We start from the raw sequence: 19353 nt of genomic DNA, 5'->3' as shown, positions 1-19353 counted from the left end.
TATACGTAGACTGTGAATACGTATGATCTAAAGAGAGAAGGCCCGAATACTGATTTCTGACGGGCTTCTCACTGACAGCTACTGTCATGCAAGTCCAGTCAAGATTGAGCCTTGGCCAGTTAATTTTCCTTTCATTTCCAGATTTAGGGTATCAGACAAAAGACATGGTAAGACATGGTTTCTGGAAAAAGGTGATAAGGTTTCTTTACTGCAGCCCATTTGTAAGACCAAAACAACCTCCTGTGCCTTTCTGATCATAAAAATGACAAATGGAGTCTCTGACAACTTGTGGTGTGTTATGTCTTCGGAATGGCTGTGCTTTATATTTCACAATGCACTGAGGAGTAGAGATACCTGAAAGTAGTTTTAAGCAAGCATGGCTGAGTATTAGAAGCACATTAGGTGTAATAGCCATGTCTGTGGGCTTCCTAGTTCACCCAGGTTCTTTTTTACTGCTGTGATACCCAAGTCAGCTTACTGTGTATTTATTAGGATAGCTCAACGCTGTGGCGCATTGCACAGTATGGATAAGCTCTAAGGGGAAGAAGCCCCCTTACAAATCGTTCCCACAGAGAGGCTCACACATACAGGTCAGTCCTTCCTAGGTATAAAATGAAAATTATAAACCTGAAGAATTGGTGGGGGGCACAGCAGTTTTTGTGGTTTCCTGTCATTATTTCTTTTCATGGTGTTTTGTGATACGATGTTGCATAAGCTTATGGTGTCAAGATAAAGCAAGAGGAAGTGAATAAGAGCAAGACTGCTTAAACAGTACATGCCTGTTTTAAGAGGGCTTCCAACCAATCAAACCAAAAGGTAAGGGTGCAAAGACTGACAGGGACATCTTTCAGGTCTTTTGCAGCCACGTGAATTAACAAAGGAGAAAAATCTGTAATGATGTGAAAAAATGATGGTCGCCTAGGAGATTTTCTGAAATACTGAAATTTCTGTGTGCAAACATATTATGACACCTCAAAAGGCAGATTTTTCAGACGCATTTTATATGATCTTCCTTTATTCTCCTCCCTGCTTCACAGAGCTTTAGTACCCCAGAGTTGATGTTACTACTACCACTTGAATTCATGTTCCGTGTTCCCATATACTGTGGCAAGAGGTGCCATGTCCATATTTTGTGTGGAATGATAAAATCAACACGGATACCATAATTTGGCCTGTCACTCGCATAATTTCCTTAATTGCTAACCTCTAAACAACATCCAAATTATCCAAATCCAAATCCGGAAAATGTAAACTGAGACAAAGGGGCCTTAACACAGGCCACTTCCAGGATTTATTCTTTTGATGCAAGAGAATATTCTCTGATATAAATAGTATTTTCTGATTGGGATTTCAAATTTCTGAAATAGTAATTAGTAAAAAGCTTGAGGAAAATATGACAGCAGCAACACACAGACTGCAACTGTGCAAATAAGTTGTGTTTGCTGTGTATGTTTTAGATGATTTTACTCAGGCAATCAGATTATCTTATTCTGTTGAGCAGGATGAATAGCAAATAACTCTTGACATTCCTCTGAAAGGGGATATGAGTTCAGCAGCACTTGAATGATAATTTTGAAAACATGCCAGGTGAATAGGTATTATGAATTTGATCACAAAATTGATATCCAACATTTCTGTTTTCATCAGCACTGTGTAGATTTTCAAGGTAATTATTTTGAATGAATGAGAATTGTTTCCATGGGAATGTGCTAACATTTGAATAGAATTTTACATATAATGAAGACATGGAAGAAGTTGGTGAAGTACATAATTCAGTGAGACAACTGTGACTGGTAATGGGGATCTAAACATCTGAACTAAAAATAAGGTCAGATGGAAGTTTCCAGTCCTTTGAATGCTATGAATCACATCTCAACAAAGAAAATCATGGTCACGTATCAGCTCGGCAGTAATCATGGAATTCACTTCAGGGAAAACTAACTTTAGGAAAATATTGTTGCTTCTTGTTCCGATACTAGTGTCCTATTTTGACGCTGGGCTCATAAGCAAAAAAAGCCCTTGTTTGCCTGCTTCCCAAAAAAGACTCTGGGTGTCTTGTTGTGTAACTTGTTTAATTGTCATCCAAGTCCTAAAGCTGAGATGAACAAAAGTGTGCAGAGAAAGCCTCCTTCCAGGACTTTCAGCACATCTGTGCGCAGTCCAAGAATTGACTGATTGGAGACTCACGGAGAAAATAAACAGTGTGATATGCAGAATGAAACTATAACAACACAGCACTAATAATAGTTTGCATGTGAAGAAAAAAGAACTTGCAATTCTATGTATAACAAAATCAGTGGTAGCTTGTCTTAATAGTACCAGGTCATTCTTCATTGTCTTTTAGGAGCAAAAAATTTAAAAAAAAATCTTTTTTTTTCTTTTAATTCATCTCTTCCTTTTCAAATTCTGTTTTATCTCTCTTTCTCTTATCTCAAACCACTTTCTTTTTGCCTGGATTTCTCTGGCAGTTTACATTACCTGTCAGATACATCTTCTTCTTACCGCTATGGTCCTCATCTGCTCCCCTGGTTTCTTTTTATTATGGATTTTCCTCTCCTGTGTGTTGAGTGCAGTTCCAGTGCGTCCTCCTGTCATCTTATTCGGAGTTGCCTCTGCAGAGTATTCCATTTCTTTGACCCAGAAGGTCCGGAGAAACATCTGGAAGCAGGGAATACAGCCAGTATCATTTGTCTACTCAGGACCACTGGCAGCCTGAAAAATATGCACTCTGGGAATCAGTCAGATGATCTTGAATGTGAGGCAGACTTGAAAATTTAAGCCTAAACTGACTTCTCAAGGGATTGTGAATCAGTGCTCTGATTTACACTGAATTATCATAATATAACTATGTATTTATGACAATTAGGACAAATTAACTACCTCTCACAAGCATATCTCATCCTGTAACTTCATAATTTGGAGATACTGCAGTTTGAAGTTAGAAAACAGTATTTTTGAGATGTGGAATATAGCACACACTTATTGTAGAAAAAAAAGTGGCATCATTCATCATTGTTGCTATTTTAAAACAAGTAGGTGATGCTTTGGAGTTTATAAGTAAAGAGCTGGTAACTTCATGGGCTTGTCCAGGAGCCTTCATTCATAGGAGAAAGAATCTTCCATCCGCAGAGACTTGTCAGTCAAAGAGATAGCAAACAGGAGTCTGGCATACTCAGTCTTTGCCTTTATTTACTGATAAATATTACTCTTAATGTGGAATTTTGTGTCACCTGTTACCAAATGGCTATATAAATTTGGGAATGTACATACACACCATTCCAGCTAAATGTCAAACACATGATTATTTGATCTTTAAGTGGACACTGAAATTCATATGTATTCCATGGATGAATGAAACTGAGTAGAGTTGACAGTCATTTCTGTCATTTCACAGTACTCAGTCTTAGATTTTACATCAAGATTATAATTAGGTTAGTAGTCGTTACGATATTGCCTTAGAAGATTACATGGTCTGAAGAAACAGCCTTGTTAACATAGCTGTTATTTCAGCTTCTGAGTTGCTTCAGTTCCTTCCTACTCACTAACAGTCACAAGCAATATTTCACAGCCAGAGCTAGATGACACTTTTCATCCATATAAGCAAAATTGCATTCTGGCACCCCCAGAAAAAAGCACGGGGTCACCCATGATTTGACTGCTGGGGATGGGGTCAGAGCAGCAGCTGATGCTGGTAGGAGCGGAAGGAGAGGGGCCGTGCGCTTTCTGCTGCAGTAGTGGTTGCCATCTCACACACCTGCGCTGCTTTTTCAGTGGCAGCAGCAAGTTTTCTTTCCAGGGCTGTAGCACAGGTTGGCGAGCAGCAAGACCGGGACTAATACTTGGCTGCCCCATCTTGCTTATGCATCAAGTAAGCCCCGCTGATAGTAGTGAAACTGGATGAGCTGCCATGGTCTTGCATACGAAGACAGAAGTAACAGTCTAGCTACTTGTACCAGAATATACTGTGTCGTCTACTAAAATTGCTCTGTTGATTTCCATGGAAGCAAAAATGACTTGAAACAAAAGCTCACAAATAGTTCTGTGGTTCCCCATGAGAAAGGCTCCAGTGGATGTTCTGATGCAGGAATTAAAGGAAGATAAAGTTAGAAGAAAGGGCCAACATCACGGAGCTGGATACTCTGGTCTCACACGCAACAACTTGATAATCAGTTTTTTGATTCGTTTAATAAATTAATCAACTTAATCGATACAGCGTTTATGCAGACTGGTACTCCAAAACCTCCCTATTCGGATAGTTAGAAAATGTGTTTGCGGCTTAAGTTACAGCCCAGGTGTCCGTGAGGGAGGCGGGCCGCACCTCGACCTCAGCCGGGTGCCGTGGAGGCGGCCCGCGGCCCTCAGGGCGCTCCGGGCCCCGCCGCCGCCGCCCCCGCGCTAAGCCGCGCCGCGCAGCGGCGGGCGGGGCCGGGACAGGGGCCGGGGCGCTCCCCGCGCCGCGGCCCGGCCCCGGGGCGGGCCCCGCTGCCCGCTCGAGGGCGGCCGTGGGCGCCCGGCCCGCCCTGCGGCCCAGTTCCTGGTTGCGCGGGAGGCCGGCGATGGCGCAGCGGGCGGGCGGCTGGCGGCGGCTCTGCCTGCTCTGGTGCCTGCTGCGGCTGGCGGCGGCGCGGCGGCCGCCCCCGCACCTGGTAGTGGTGCTGGCCGACGACCTGGGCTGGGGCGACGTGGGCTGGCACGGCTCGGCCATCCGCACGCCGCGGCTGGACGCGCTGGGGGCGGGCGGCGTGCGGCTGGAGCGGTACTACACGCAGCCGCTGTGCACGCCGTCGCGCAGCCAGCTCCTCAGCGGGCGCTACCAGGTAGGGCGCGCGGGGGCGGCGCGCGGGGGCGCCCAACGGCCGCCCCCAACGGCCGCCGCGGGGCGGCTGAGGCGAGGCGGCGCCTTCGCCTTCGCCCAGGTGTTGGGGGACCCGCCGGCGGGAGGTGAGCGCCTGCCTCGCGGTGGCTTTGGAAGCCAAACGCAGCCTGCCTGATCGCTGCGTGCTTGCGAGCGCCTTCCCCAGGGCTGTGCCGCCCGCGGGAGAGCTACCTGCGGCTCCTGTTTTTAGCCTGTCCCGCAGCAGAAAGCTGGAAGTCCCGAAACTTGGCGCTTGCTGCACCATACACTGTTGGGGAGCGGCGTGACTTGGGTGGGGGAGACCTCAAGGGGTGTCCCAAGTGAGACGCACCCCCCCCCCCCAAGAAAAAAACAGCTGCAAAAAGGTATAAGCCAGCCGGCTACATGGGAACGCATCCAGTGTGCTTTCCGTTACAGAAGGTTTGAAAGAACCGCTTGTCGCGATGACTCCTTGCTTCTCGCACACTTATTTCATAGGCTTTTCTCTGGTCTTCCTGGTCCTATGCTCTGAAAAGGTTAAATAAAACACACTGTGTTAACAGCTAATTAATGAAACTTTTTCCTACTATTTGCTATTAATACTAGATGTAGCTTGGCCTTCTTTTGTCTCACTTGGATACGCTTGGAGGAAGGCTCTTTTTGAAGATGAGATGTACTCATATACAAATAAACCACCTGAACTTCACTTTTTTGTTTGCTAGCTTAAAAGCTCACTAAATGTGGGTCTGTTGCGAGACACTTTACCTCAGAAAAGTAGAGATGTCTATACGCTTCAGTTCAGGTTAAAAGGCATGGCAATGTCTGTTGCAAAATAACTCTGATATCGTCACCTTCTGTTAGGCACTTGGTTGGATAGGCATGCAAGATTCAGACATAAGCAGCAACGTGTGTTCAGTTTATGCAGCCTATTTTCCAATGCAATGTTTGAATACATCCTAACCTGTACACCCTCCTTTATGTGATACCTTGGGTGTGGACTTCCATCAGCCCCTTGATGGAGTGCAGGCAGGCTGCCACTTAGTCTGGTATTTAGCGGCTTTGTAGTCTATACTCTCAATCTCCCCTCCCCCCCCCACCTTTTTTCAATTGCACAGCTGTAAGAATCAGACTTCATCACGTTACTGTACTTTCTTATTCTCTTGCTCTCCCTCTCCTTTGTATAACAACTTTGGCAAAAACAGAGCGAGGACAGAAAAAAGGAACCGACAAAGGATTAAGTGTATTTCAGAAACTTCCCCTCTCAGAAAATCCTGCATGTGTGTGTTAATTATAGCGATTTGTCAAGGAAACTGTTTAGAATGAAAATGAATGGCTTCCTGTGGATATGTTATCTCTTGCTCTCTCAGAAATGCTGTTCTATATGACACCCTTCCATAGCAACTTTGATTCTGTTCCTAGAAACCTCAAGAGTCAATAATAAAGAATAGGAAGATATAGTTGACTTTTTTCAACTCCTTAAAAATTTTTATGTAAATAACAAAATAATGCTTTGCTTTATTTTAACTATTTCCAGAGTACATCTTGTACTCTAACCTGCTTGTCTAGAAATGGTTAATTATTAACTGGAGGTTGCTGCACTGCTCTTAAAAGTGGAAATTGGAAATGTTTGTAAATCAATTTTGATTTAAATTCTTGGAGTGTATCTGACTTGATAATTTAATCATTTGGTGTTGACCTTGTTACAAATGAGCAAAATAATATTAGAAAATGGAAGTAATTTTATATAAAATTGAGGAGGTATTCTGTGCAGGAAATAGTTACGGAGCAAATATCCATAGTTTAGTTTTGTTTTACCACTGCTATGATTAATGTTTGCTCTGAGATTTAAGAAAGTAACCTAAATCTGATCCTCTCCTGGAATTTTGGTAAGCATCTTGCTCTAAATGAACAAGAAGAGCAAAGGTATTGATTTATGAACGCTATGGATTTTCTCTTATTCTCCTCTCCCTCATTTTTTGCCTTCTAGAGACATTGGAAGAAGTTACAATGCTTTGTTAGCTTGTATCTTTCACTATGTTAAACATTTTTGTAATATTTCTCTTTTTTAAGGAAGATTTTTTTTTTCTTTCTCTTTTCCCAAGCTCTAGTTTGGCAGAAAAATAATAACTTGTTAGCTTTGTGAGGGCCTACTTACCCACTCAGTTAAGATCAGAGCTCATGTGCTTTAAAAGTGAATTCAAAGTGACGCTAAGTGATGCTTTTAAAGTTAATCGTGTGGCTTGCTAGATTGGAGTGCTTAGTGTAGTTAAAAAAATCAGCTATCTTGTGGTTCAGGGGATCTTGGGGATTTTGTGCTTTGAAAGAGACTGAATACTGGAAAAATTTAGTAAATAAATAAGATATTTAAACCTATATGTCTGTTTCCTGTCCTAGGTTTAGGATGATTGTTTTGGTTTTTTGGGTGGAGGTAGAGGAGCTGATAAAAGTGTTTCTTGCATCAAGCAAAATGCAGTACTTAGAGTATCATAGTAGAGTATCATAGCAGTAATACTTTTGTAAAGAGATACAAAATAAGTCACTTTTTTAAGACTGGAAACTTATGTGGAGCTATTAGAAGTCAGATCTAGGCTGTATCTAAAACTTGCTTTATCCCCAGTATTCACACACTTATTCTTAAAGTGCTCATGCTCACTCTAAGTGTGTAAGTACATATATATACACATATATAAATATGTGTATATGTCATGTTCATTCAGAACAGTAATGGCAAAAATTTGCTTTCCTGGCCTTTATCACCCTTTCATCTAGTGAATATTCTTGGATGTAGACAAAAGTTCTGCAGCTTTAGCTGCAGGGCTTTTTTTTTGCCTGTCTCTAATGACACTTGAAATTTCTTATTCCATTTGAGATGTTGCTCCTAGTCTTCAAACAAGACTGTAATGGTAGTTACCACCTGTCTGACTTCTAGATGAAAACATGAAAGACTTTATTTTTCATGACACTTGACTTATGCCTGGAAAGATCTCCTTGTTAACACCTGCAGTACTGTTTCATTATCTTCCTATGTACTCCCCCTGTCCTCCATGCTTGGCTTCCTATACCTCCTCTGTGGTACATCTGTGAAAACAGGCTCTAAAACTAATGCTAGCTTGCTCTGTAGTTTTGTTTCTTTTTGCACCTGCTTATAACGTTGCCTACTGGAATGTGTCATTACATTGTAACTAATATATGTTCTGTCTTTTTCCTACTAGATCCACACAGGTTTACAACACCAAATAATTTGGCCCTGCCAACCCAGCTGTCTCCCATTGGATGAGAAGCTCCTCCCAGAGCTACTTAAAGAGGCAGGATATGTTACCCACATGGTGGGGAAGTGGCATCTAGGGATGTACAGAAAAGAGTGCCTTCCAACCCGAAGAGGATTTGATACTTACTTTGGTAATGATTAGATTTAATGTATATAATACAAGTAATGTTAAAAATATGGAGAAACTGATTGATTCCTCTAAGAGAAGTAGATTTACTGTTAGTATATTCTTAAATCAATACTTGAGCATGCCTGTTTCCAAGGTATAACTGTATAACCTTTTAAAATAAGATAACACCTTAAATACATGCCCAAGCCTCAAGATTTAATGTCATAGTTGTTGATTTTAGCAAAGAAAGTATTTCTCTTTTTAAGATCCACATCTAATTTGGTTCCATGATGTTTAGGAAATTCAAGGTGTATCATCAGTATGTTTTCTAGAGGCATCTTTAAACTGAACTTTTGCATTAGATCAGACAGTAGACATTACTTGTTCAGTAAATAATAATATACTTCTAATAAGCTGATCTTTTCAAAGGAGAAAGAGGAATACACTTTATACCATGCTGTGTTCATGCTTTGTTAATAGACCATCATTTCTTTTAAACTGTTTCCCAGAGCCTGTGGCAAAGGTGGTGGTGTAAGAACCTCTATAAAACAGCATCCAAAAAGCGTGTTACAGGAACTGCAAGTTATGAAGTCAAGCAGTCAGGTTAAAAAATATCAGAATTAGATTGTCCAAGTGCGAGTGCATTACAAAGCAACTTGAAACTACATGTGGTTTATTTTTCCTCTCAATGCTCCTGCCCCAGTATTGCCTGGAGGTCTAATAGTTTTGCACAAGTATCACAGATGTTGTGTGAATCAGGTAGTCTGTAATGCATCTCTTCCTTTTTGGTACTGAATATAAAGCTGTTAATTCCCCACTTGGTTGTTTTCAGGAAGCTTTCATTGAATGGAATATTTCAAAACAGTGCAATATCTTTGAAATAACTTTGTAAAATGTCGATAGTACTGCTGCCCAGTTTTACAGCTGATAAACTAAGATACGGAGAAATTTAAACTGTGCTTATGGCAGCCTGCATTCCTCTTGTTTAACTTCAGCTAGTTAGATGAAGAGCCTGGTTACACTATGTTTCCTTTATAGATAGTGGTGATTCAAATTTTAGATGGGAGGAATTGTTCCATATGATTGTCTTTTGACTCTTGAGGGAGTTTGGGACTGTGGGTTCATGACTGAATTAAGTTAATACACATGAGTTATTGCTGAAGGGTGTATATCCTTGCCCTCTTTGGCTGCATGCTCCTATCGCTTCAAAAGAAATGGTGCTTTTTTTTGGCAGCATAGGCTGAGATCAGCTTAAGCTGATCATGAAATCTCACCCAGGGAATGAACAGGCTCTTTATACAGGGGCCTAGGCTAGATCTAGGTTGGCATGGCAATTGGGTGCCCAGCATGACACTTGAAGGAATTATTTTTCATAGGATGTAGTGCTTTAATATCCTACTATGTTCACATAATTCCAGTAGGTATTGTTTGCAATTAGGGGCATTTGATTCTTCAGCAAACTTGACACAGTATGTCTCCCAATGGGCATTCAAAATAGGGAAAAAAGCAACTTGTGACTGAGTATGTTGATGTAGGTAATCTGCACACAAAATCACTATTTATGGTTTGAAAGAAAAGTCATTTTTCTTCTAAAATGCATGAGAAGTGTATTTCAAATATTACTTCTTTCTTTCTGTACATATTTTGTTGCACAAGTAACTTTACTTGAAGTGCCTGAATGAAAATTCAAGTAAAGTTCCTCCATTTTTGAGTTTTGTCCTCGGATTTAGTTGGGGTTTGCAGAACTTCAGAATATAATTTTATGGGATTCAGCTGTTTTTTCAGAGTATTTGAGAGGGATAAAACATGAAATCTGATTTTTAAAATTAATAATTACTGAGATTTTAAGAGTTCTGAGGAATTTTGTTTCTGGTTAGTTTAAAAAAAAAAAGAAAAAGCAAAGGTACTCAAGGTTTAACAGAGTGGGCCTTGGTAAGAACAAATCTTTACTAGAATTTTTGCTTAGTCCGTTTCTTTTGGAAATCTTTGAATAATATTGTCTCCTTTCACCAGTTGGTGTCAGCACCAGATCAGAAATTACCTCACAGTTGACATGAAAAATACTCCTTGCTTTGATGTTATTGAATAAAGGCAAACAAAATAACTCCAAACTTTCTAACAGAGAGAAGCCTTTTTTTGTGAAAAGGAAAATATACGAAATCATACCAGCTAAAAATCATAATAGTGCCTGGACAGGTCTTTGCCCTTGCTATGAGTGCATTACTTTAATGCTAATGTCTTTGATATAAAGTTATGGACATAGTCCTTAGCTATCAAAATGTTTTGTATGCTTTGAAATTACTGTTTATATTAGCAATAAAAAGCCTAAGAAGTTTTGAATGTTGAGCTACTGAGTCTTGTCCAGCGATGTCTCTATAGATCAAATGCTGGAGGAGTGTTTTGATTAAAAACCACTAAATCTTCAACATGTATCTTTGACAATTTTTTTTTCTGATGTACCTGTTCATATGATGCTATGTTTATCTGTTTATTTGTCATCTTTTCCTGTTCCAGGCTATCTTCTGGGGAGCGAGGATTATTACTCTCATGACCATTGTGTGCTCATCAAAGCAAAGAATGTAACTCGCTGTGCTCTGGACTTCCGAGATGGCGAAGAAGTTGCAACTGGATTTAAAAACATGTACTCCACAAATTTATTCATGGAAAGAGCTGTAAATCTAATAGCCAGTCATAAAACTGAGAAGGTACAGTCAGCAGCTGTTACTTTATTTGATAACTTTAACACTAAAGAATATTTAGAATAATGTTAATGAAATATTAATGCAGAGACCTATGCTTGCGCTGTAAATTGAGGCTTTTCAGCAAGATAGAGGAAAACTAAATGTGAGAACGAGCACTCTCAAAACTTGCCTTGTCTCTTGTCAGAATCCATTTTGGCTGCACAACCCTGGCCTGCTACTCCTCATTTGATTTTTATTAACACAGGTCATGGCAAATGAATTTATAGAAGTGATCTAGGATGTAGCTTGGTCTCTTAAAAAGAGAATAGAAGTCTAGCAGGAGAAAAGTCACAGAAATAAGCTCTCTTAACTGTGATTATGAAGAAAAGATGCACCTGATATTTTTCACAGCTTTGGATAAACTGTTTATCAGAGTTTGACTAGTTTATGCTTAGGGATTAGGAGAGAGAAGACTGGAAGAAATGAGAACACAGTTCCTATACCTTTTGATGAACGGTGGCTGCTTTTGCTGTAGTAGCTTTTGCACTTGATGCTTTACATTGAACTAATTTACGTTCTGTCCCTTCCTCCCCAGCCCCTCTTTCTTTACCTTGCTTTTCAGTCTGTCCATGAACCTCTTGAGGTCCCTGAGGAATACATGAAACCATATGCCTTCATTAAAGATGAAAAGAGGCGCCACTATTCAGGAATGGTGGCTCTTATGGATGAAGCTGTAGGAAACCTTACTGATGCTCTGAAAAGACACGGTCTTTGGGATAACACAGTTCTTGTTTTCTCTACTGGTAAGTTTAAATATTCTTCTAGTAATACCTTTGATACAGTGTCCAACCAGGTGAATGCAGAGAAGTCTGGCCCCTCTGTTCCTCAATATATTTTGTAACTACAAAAGGCTAATAAAAATAAAACCAAACTTTATTCCATAAGGAGCGATTTCTCTCCCCCCTCACTCCTGTGGCTATCTTAAGTATGAGTAAAACAACTCTGAAGGAGTGTCTATGAATATGGAGGATACTCCTATTAGAGTAAAAACAGCATTGTAAAAGCTTTGATAATAGTGGTGAAGTTGGGGTGTCTTACTTACCATTTTAGTCACTGAGTATCTGTCAGGAATGAACCCTTACTGAGACAGATCAAACAAATTCGTTTGTGCTGAGCTATAGGTAGCTGTCTCATCAGCCTGTACATTGCCTCATGAGAGACAAACCACTATGTAGCAGGGACTTTGAAGTCTAGACCTCTTCTTTCACTTACATGTAATATGGAATTTTTATCTTGCTTGAGATATTTCACTGGCACCATACCCCTGGGAGGCAAAGGTCTATTAATAAGAAGTTTAATACTTGATAATACAGTTTAGGTTGCCAAATTACAACTGTGTATATATTATCTGTGTACATATTAGCACAGAGCAAACCCAATCCAGTTTCTAGGTTATTAGGATAATGCAAATAACACATTTTAAAGCAAACCCAATCCAGTTTCTAGATTATTAGGATAATGCAAATAATACATTATAAAGCAATCTCCTTTGTTTCCAAATTAGGAATGAAACAGAACCTTTCTGAAATACAGCTACTTGACTTGAATTCAGGAAAATAACTGTTCTTGTTTGGTTGGGAGTGGGAAATACCCTTCCAAAGCTGACAGCTGCTCTTTTGTCCAGGCTTTGCTATTAGGGCTGTCAAAATGGCAATTGCATTTTGTGTGAACACTTTTTAAAAAAAAAAAAAAAAAAGTTTGATGAAAATGCAATAATATACTTTGAATTTACCAGCTGCTTTGTATAGCCATTGGAATTTTATTTTAAATCCAAACCTGTTTGCCTTGTGGTGTTATGTTAATGTTCAGGTTTTGGCTCTAACGAGTTTTGATAACTGTTCTGTGAAAGTGCCTGTTTCTGTTTATGATGTTTTCATATTTAGAACTGAAAGTAAGCAAAGCCATATGGAAAATTATGGCAATACTTACTCCATATGGAAAAATTCCAGTCTTTGCTGATGCGGTCCTGGTAGAGTTATTTCAGTAATGTTTGTTCAGTACATTATGGAGTAAAACTAAAGACATCTGGGTTGGAAGCACAGATTATGACTCGATTAAAAAGACAAGTTTACATTTTGTTCATAAAACATTGATTCTTTCAAACTGTTACAGTATTCTCTGCTTTTAACAGTAGTTATCTGTACAATCAGTTACACACATGTTTTAAGAAGAGTCAAGCAATCAGGAGAATACAGTGTCTATCCTATCTAATAAGTCTTGTGTTGAGTTAATTGACATTTTAAACTGCCAGGAGTGGAATTTAATAGGATTGAAATGCAAGGAAATTGGGCCTAGATCAGGCAGATCACAAGGTAACGTTTCATTCTTTCCAGTCTTCTCACTTCACTTTGTGCAACTATTCTCTACAGGCATAAAACATTGTGTGCATTAAAGGCCTGGTTTCCAAAAAACAAATGTTGAAGCCATTAAGTATTTGAAGGAAAAAAAGCACAAAATATATTCAGCTTTTCTATATTATATTCATAGCTTTTGCAGATTGTGTCTGTTTTGAAGTGAACATTAGAAATTCGATTAAAAAGAAACACCAGAGGGTCTACAATTTGGTGTCTTGTGGAGACAGTGGTGCTGCATGAGATAACTCTGCAAGTTATTTGCACAGCTTTCAAGTCCTTTGTAATTGTTAGTGTTGGTGTGGACTGGTAGTTAGAATATGGGTATAAAGTTATAGTATCGTATTACCTACGGTAATGAGTGTGGGAGTTAGGTCTACAGTCTGGCTTGAGATGATTTAAGTTTTTGTTGTAAAACCCACACTCCTATATGTCCTAAATCTAGGTCTTTCCAGTCTTCCTTGGTATGTATAATGAAAATATGCCTCCCTTTCTGTGTCTCATTTGTTTTACACCTTGCCTTCTGCTGCTTGCTTCGTGCTAAGGATAATTTTCCTCTCCCTCCCCCCACTCTTCTTGTCCCCAGTCGTCTTCCGGCATACCTCTTAATTTTTTTTTCAACCCTTGAAAGTATGCCTTCTTGGGGAAGCTGTGCCCCCCCCCCGCACACCTTCCCAGCCTCCAGTGGCCTACTAGAACCTCCTCTTGCTAGGTATGACAAAAGAGACAAATTTTCCTATCAAATTAGGAACTCTCTTCAAGATAGCTCTTTCCATGTTGTGGAGTGAAGAATCAGTAAGATCAATTTAAGGATTTAAATGAAGACTGCAACAGAATCTAGAGAAGTATAAACAATATCCTCAATTTTAATGAGCAGAATCTGTGTCTCCCCCCAACACAGTAGTTACAGACTCAGGAGCATAAAAGCTCTCTCTATTTTGTTACAAACCTATGCAGTTTGATAACTGTAGTGTTGGAAAGTTGTAGAGGAAAGAGAGATGAAGACCTTACATTTGGAGAGTGAAATTTTACTAGATTAATTACTATTCCCTGTCTAGTTTTAGCCCAAATTCACACTTAGATGTTTACCTCTTGTTTCTTCAAAATTCATAAAAAGCTTTGCAGTGATTTGCTCTTGCTTGCTATACCAAAAAGTAAAACTGCAACAAACATGCAATCCTCCTGTTGATTCCTCCACTATTAAATAGCGTACACCAAAAGTAAAGACCTTTTTAGTGGATGCTCACTGAAATGTTCTAGAACATGATTAATCTTTATACTCATGGTAGATTTCTTTTTAATAAACTCTTCAATGTTTCTTCCTATTTGTGTATGTTATGGCCCAACCAGACTTCCCTTGAAAACATGCCAGTTGGCAAATGGAACTACTACATGTTTTAAAAAGACATTGTAAAACGTGTATAAGAACTCCAGGTCCTAATGGACCTTGCAGCCTAATGGAAATGTTGGGCCAAGAATGAAGTAATCTGGTCATTAGTAAAGTCTGACTCTGTCAGTATATCATGTAAAGCAACATCTCTCGTGTCTTTTTATATTTTGTACATATATGCAAGCTATTCATGTGGGTAAATAGGAAAAAAGATTAGACAGTTCAAAGATATGTAGTGTTATGTTTGTGTGTTGGGTACTAGCTTGAAAATTGACTGATGCAATAGCAAATAGAATTTGAGTTTATAGGGCAGCTTTTATACTGCAGATGCAAGTGCTTCTATACTAATGAAATTAGTGGCGAGAATGAAGCCATTGTCTGTTAAGCAAACCCAAGATATTGCTGCATGCATTTTATCTGCTATCTGTGGACTTTTGTCCATTTGAAATTTAAAAGAATGAGGCATAGGGTTTATTTTTTTCTTTTGGAAAATACAAAACAATATAACTATAACTTTCTTGAGAAGGACCTTGATTTAAAATAACCAGAGGACATAATAAGCATTGAAGTAGTACACATTTAGCTCAGCATTATTAACACAGGCATAGAGTCCAAGCCTTGTTTCCAATATAGACCTATAGTTTGAGGCGAGGAGTGGGAATTTGCTGTGTAGCATATGTTTATAGTTGTTGCAAGTGATTTGGATGGAAACTTGCCAACATTAGAGCAAAGGAATCTGACCTGATTTCAGTTCTGTATTAAAACTCCTATCCTCAGTTTTATTTAACTTTCAGTTTTTTAATATCCTTAAAAAATGGAGTAGTTTGTCATTCTGACTGCCTGCAATTTTCCTTACCATTCTTTCTTTCAGTATGTATGTTAATTCTTAAATGTGAATTAGCACTGTAGTGTCTGTTAATTGCCACAAGAGGGCTTTGAAAGGCAAAATGTGTAGAATTTTTCTCTCCAAGCTTTGGTTTACCCTGTTAAGAGAGGAAACCACATAAATCCTCTCCATAATGGAGCATGTGACAGGGATTACTGTTTTCACTCCAAAAGATGGTCTTTTTATCATATTAGAATTATGATTAATAAGAGCACAAATTATCTTGGACATAGTTATTGATATTTATGCAATCAGTCTCTCTCTCTCTCACACCTAGATTTTTTTCTCAAATTTTATATCATCTTTTTCCTAATAAAGACTTCTCAATCTCTTTCAGTCCAGCACGTTGTGGCTCTTGTCTGATTAAAATACTGTCTTTGTTTGTTTTCTCCTTGTTTCCAACTTCTATGTTTTGGTAGAAACTACGGATCTGACTTTGTAGGATGCTTTACAGTGCCCTTTGCTGGTTCCTTAAGGGCTGTTTTTATCTTTTTCCTAATGCCTTTATCCCTGAATAAGCTTCTACTCTTTCATTTTTACTGGTAAGGGACTTTAGAGAGACTTAGCTCCAAACTCTTTGAGCTAACAGAAGAGCAGATTGGTTACAGCAATTAATATCAGACATTATTAGAAGAGCTGATTTTGAATGAATGCTGTCAGGCACAATTTAGAATAAACCTGCTCAGTTATAGATTTGAAGAGCTGCTTTAATGAGTCCAATCAGGATGTTCTAAAAGGTTCAGTTGAACTGTCAGCAAGGAGAGTACCCAAGCATCTACTGCTTCCTAAAGAGGAACTAAGCGCAGGTGTCTTAGCTGAAAACACCTTCAGTCAAGCAAATTATTTGATTTTGTAAACTTCTAAATATTACTTTTCTATCTTAATCATTTCAGCTTACTGTAAAGGCAAAATGTGCACCTGATCACTGTATCTTCATTGAGCAGAATAATTGCACGTCAATTATAATTAAGGAAAGGTGGATGTATGTGGTGTTTTATATTCCAGTGTTGATTTTTAGTCTCTTTTACACATTTTTTCCCATTTAAAGTGTGGGTAATATGAATGAATATTTTTAGAAATAAGAATGTCATCTCTGCAGAAGTGTTGTGTTGCACAGCATATCTGAACTGATGCCTTAAGATACACATAAGAGTAATGAAAGATCTAGATTATTTTTATAAGAACATTTTATAAAAAACACATGTTCACGGAGGTGTTATCTTTTGATAAAAATAATTTCAAAATGAAAACTGAGAAGATACTGACAGCATGTGTGTGTGCATCTTTTTCCCCAGTTTTTAAATCCTGTGGAAGTCTAAAATGTTTGATAGGAAAGGGTAGCTTATTTTCCTTTCCTCCTAGCATCAAAAAACCCTTCCCCCTGCTTTTTCCCTGCAGAACCCAACATTCCAAAATCAGTTTCCTGAACACAGGATGACCTTGTGTCAGAGATGATCACTTCGTTTTTTTGTTTTGCTGTGTTTAAAATTCCAACGTAAGTGGAATTTTGTTTTCCCCCCCCCACCCCCATTTTGAGCAAATGCTGGTACTTACAGTGAAATTCAGTTGTAAATGAAACTGAGAAATGAATTTTGCCCACAGCCACAGACTAGCCCTATTTGTTTAGTGCTTTAATTGAAGTATGCCATTAGTTATTCTGGCACATTCTTTCTCAGACCAAGGGGTAATAATGAATGCTGAGAACAGTTCATTTTACATGATAGTGGTGTTTAATGATTTTGCACAGCTGTGAAAAAATTGTATTAAACTATGATTGCTATTAAACAGTACTAGTTTTTATCTTCAATAACATTGTTTAAGAAATCATTAAGGTATATATCAGACTCTTCTACACCCATTTCAGCTCTCTGGTTTAGTGCCCTGGCACAGGGGGAAGTCCAAAGTTTTCTCAATTGTGTTTTACGTAACTTGCTTACTGAAGGCATATGAAAAAAGTACCAGGATATTCACATTGTTTTTTAAGTTAAAATTTCCTTCTTTTTCTTTTGTATTTAGTGATGATGACTGGGAGTGTAGACCTGACACAGCAGAGTCTGTAACTACTGAGACCTGTTTAATTACTGACACTGCTTACAATGAAAGCAGTCGCCTGAAGCTGTCTGCACTAGGATTGCTCTTACCAGTAAAGCTGTACTGGGGAGGAAAAAAAGTATTGAATAGGATGAAAAAGGGCATTGTGCACACAGCTGTTATAGGACTAGGTTTGTAGCTATTGGAATAGTGTATGTATCAAATGCATTTTTTCCATAAGATCAATTTTACTCTTTTTTTCCCACTTTAGAAAAGTCAGAATAAGACTGTTCCAGTGACTCACAAAAACTCGTAAGCTGATTTATCTGAACACAACTCAGGAAAAACACAGTACTCCTGATGCAGCAGAAGTTTTATTTTCCTTTGATGGAAAATAAAAGCCCTATGGTTTGTATTAAGCACAACAAAAATTACATGAGCAAAATTATATAGGAGAAGGCGTGGCTTTGCTTATTGTGTCTCTGGTAAAAAGACTTTCAGTAGTTCTTTTATTGCACGAAAAATCTATATTAAACACTGAAATTTTAATACTGCGTAACCACTATAAAGACATTTTTTGAGTGGCTTTCCTCCTGCTTATGTTGAGCCATCAAGATTACTCTTTACACTGAGAATATACCACTTCATACTGAACAGGTGGTTATTCATCAACTCATCTCAGCCAAACAATTTTGGTCCATGTCATTGGAAATGTATGTTTCATGTTAGCCATCAGAGGGAGCGTGCTTACATTTCTGCCACATTTGGAGAACAATTGGAAAATACAGCAACAAATGGATCTTTCAAATGCAGTGTGGGGAAGAACTTGAGTTCAAATTAAGGGCAAAGTTATTCTCTAATTCATGCTGTGAGTAGCTTATCCACAGTGTAGATCTCTGCTGTGTATTCTGTGCTTTTTTTATGAAACCTCAATGGGAGTTCCGTACTTGGAACGTGTACAGAATAAGCATTATTCATGCTGTGAAGATCAGAGGGGAGAAATTTTCCCCAAATGTGATCCTTTACCACTATTATCGACAGTGCTCTCTGTTTAACTCTGAGTCACAATCATGAGCTTAAATCACACAAAGGAAAGACTCTGAAGTCCTGTTCTGTGACCTAGACTTTCAGCAAGAATGTTGGAGGTCAAAAATGAGATGCATTTACAAAGCTGTGCATTGAAGCTGTCTAGTGCTTGCTCACGTTGTGTCTGGCACTAGTCAATGCTATTTAATTCTCTTTCATAAATACTAAATTCTCCCATAAAATTAAACAGATGAAAAAAAAAAAAACTAAACTGCATGCTTATATATTGTTGATAATGGCAGATGGTTGTAGTGTTTCATCCAAACTTTGTGTGCCAGAATCTAGCATGTGGACTTGACTTGTGCTTATATCCATCATTTTTAAGTAAATACATATTAAATGGTATTTAGTGGTATCATGCCTGCTAAATAGGATTTTTTTTAACTGTTGTATCAATGTTGCTTGTAGTCCTCCTCCTTTGCTTTTCGTTACCATGAAATTGAGGAGGCACTGAATAGTTCAACAGTATAAAAAGTGAAATCATATAAAACACAGCTTTGCACTGTAGAAAAGAGGTGTCAGCGCTCCACGTAGCCTGCTACAGTTTGACTTTTCTTTAGAATATAATCTCCCCTTCAGAAAAGGAGGAAAGGCAAGAAAGGTGTGGGGAATGTTTTTTGGGTTGGTTTGTTTGTTTTTGTCATTTCCCCCCCCCCC

General features: G+C 38.8%; 1 protein-coding gene across 1 annotated transcript in view; it reads left to right on the top strand.

The window, feature by feature from the left end:
- The first annotated feature begins 4484 nt into the window (after positions 1-4484).
- LOC104152955 (arylsulfatase B) overlaps positions 4485-19353 on the top strand; it is a 71509-nt gene continuing 56640 nt past the window's right edge. The window contains exons 1-4 of the mRNA XM_068928072.1: positions 4485-4817; positions 8047-8233; positions 10726-10916; positions 11488-11695. Of these exons, the coding sequence (XP_068784173.1) occupies positions 4557-4817; positions 8047-8233; positions 10726-10916; positions 11488-11695 (847 nt within the window). The 5' untranslated portion in view covers positions 4485-4556. The remainder of the gene's footprint in view (positions 4818-8046; positions 8234-10725; positions 10917-11487; positions 11696-19353) is intronic.

The sequence above is a fragment of the Struthio camelus genome, chromosome Z (assembly GCF_040807025.1).
Source record: "Struthio camelus isolate bStrCam1 chromosome Z, bStrCam1.hap1, whole genome shotgun sequence".
NCBI classification, from domain to species: Eukaryota; Metazoa; Chordata; class Aves; order Struthioniformes; family Struthionidae; genus Struthio; species Struthio camelus.
The sequence above is the reverse complement of the archived record's forward strand: the minus strand, read 5'-3'. Positions and strand labels throughout refer to the sequence as shown.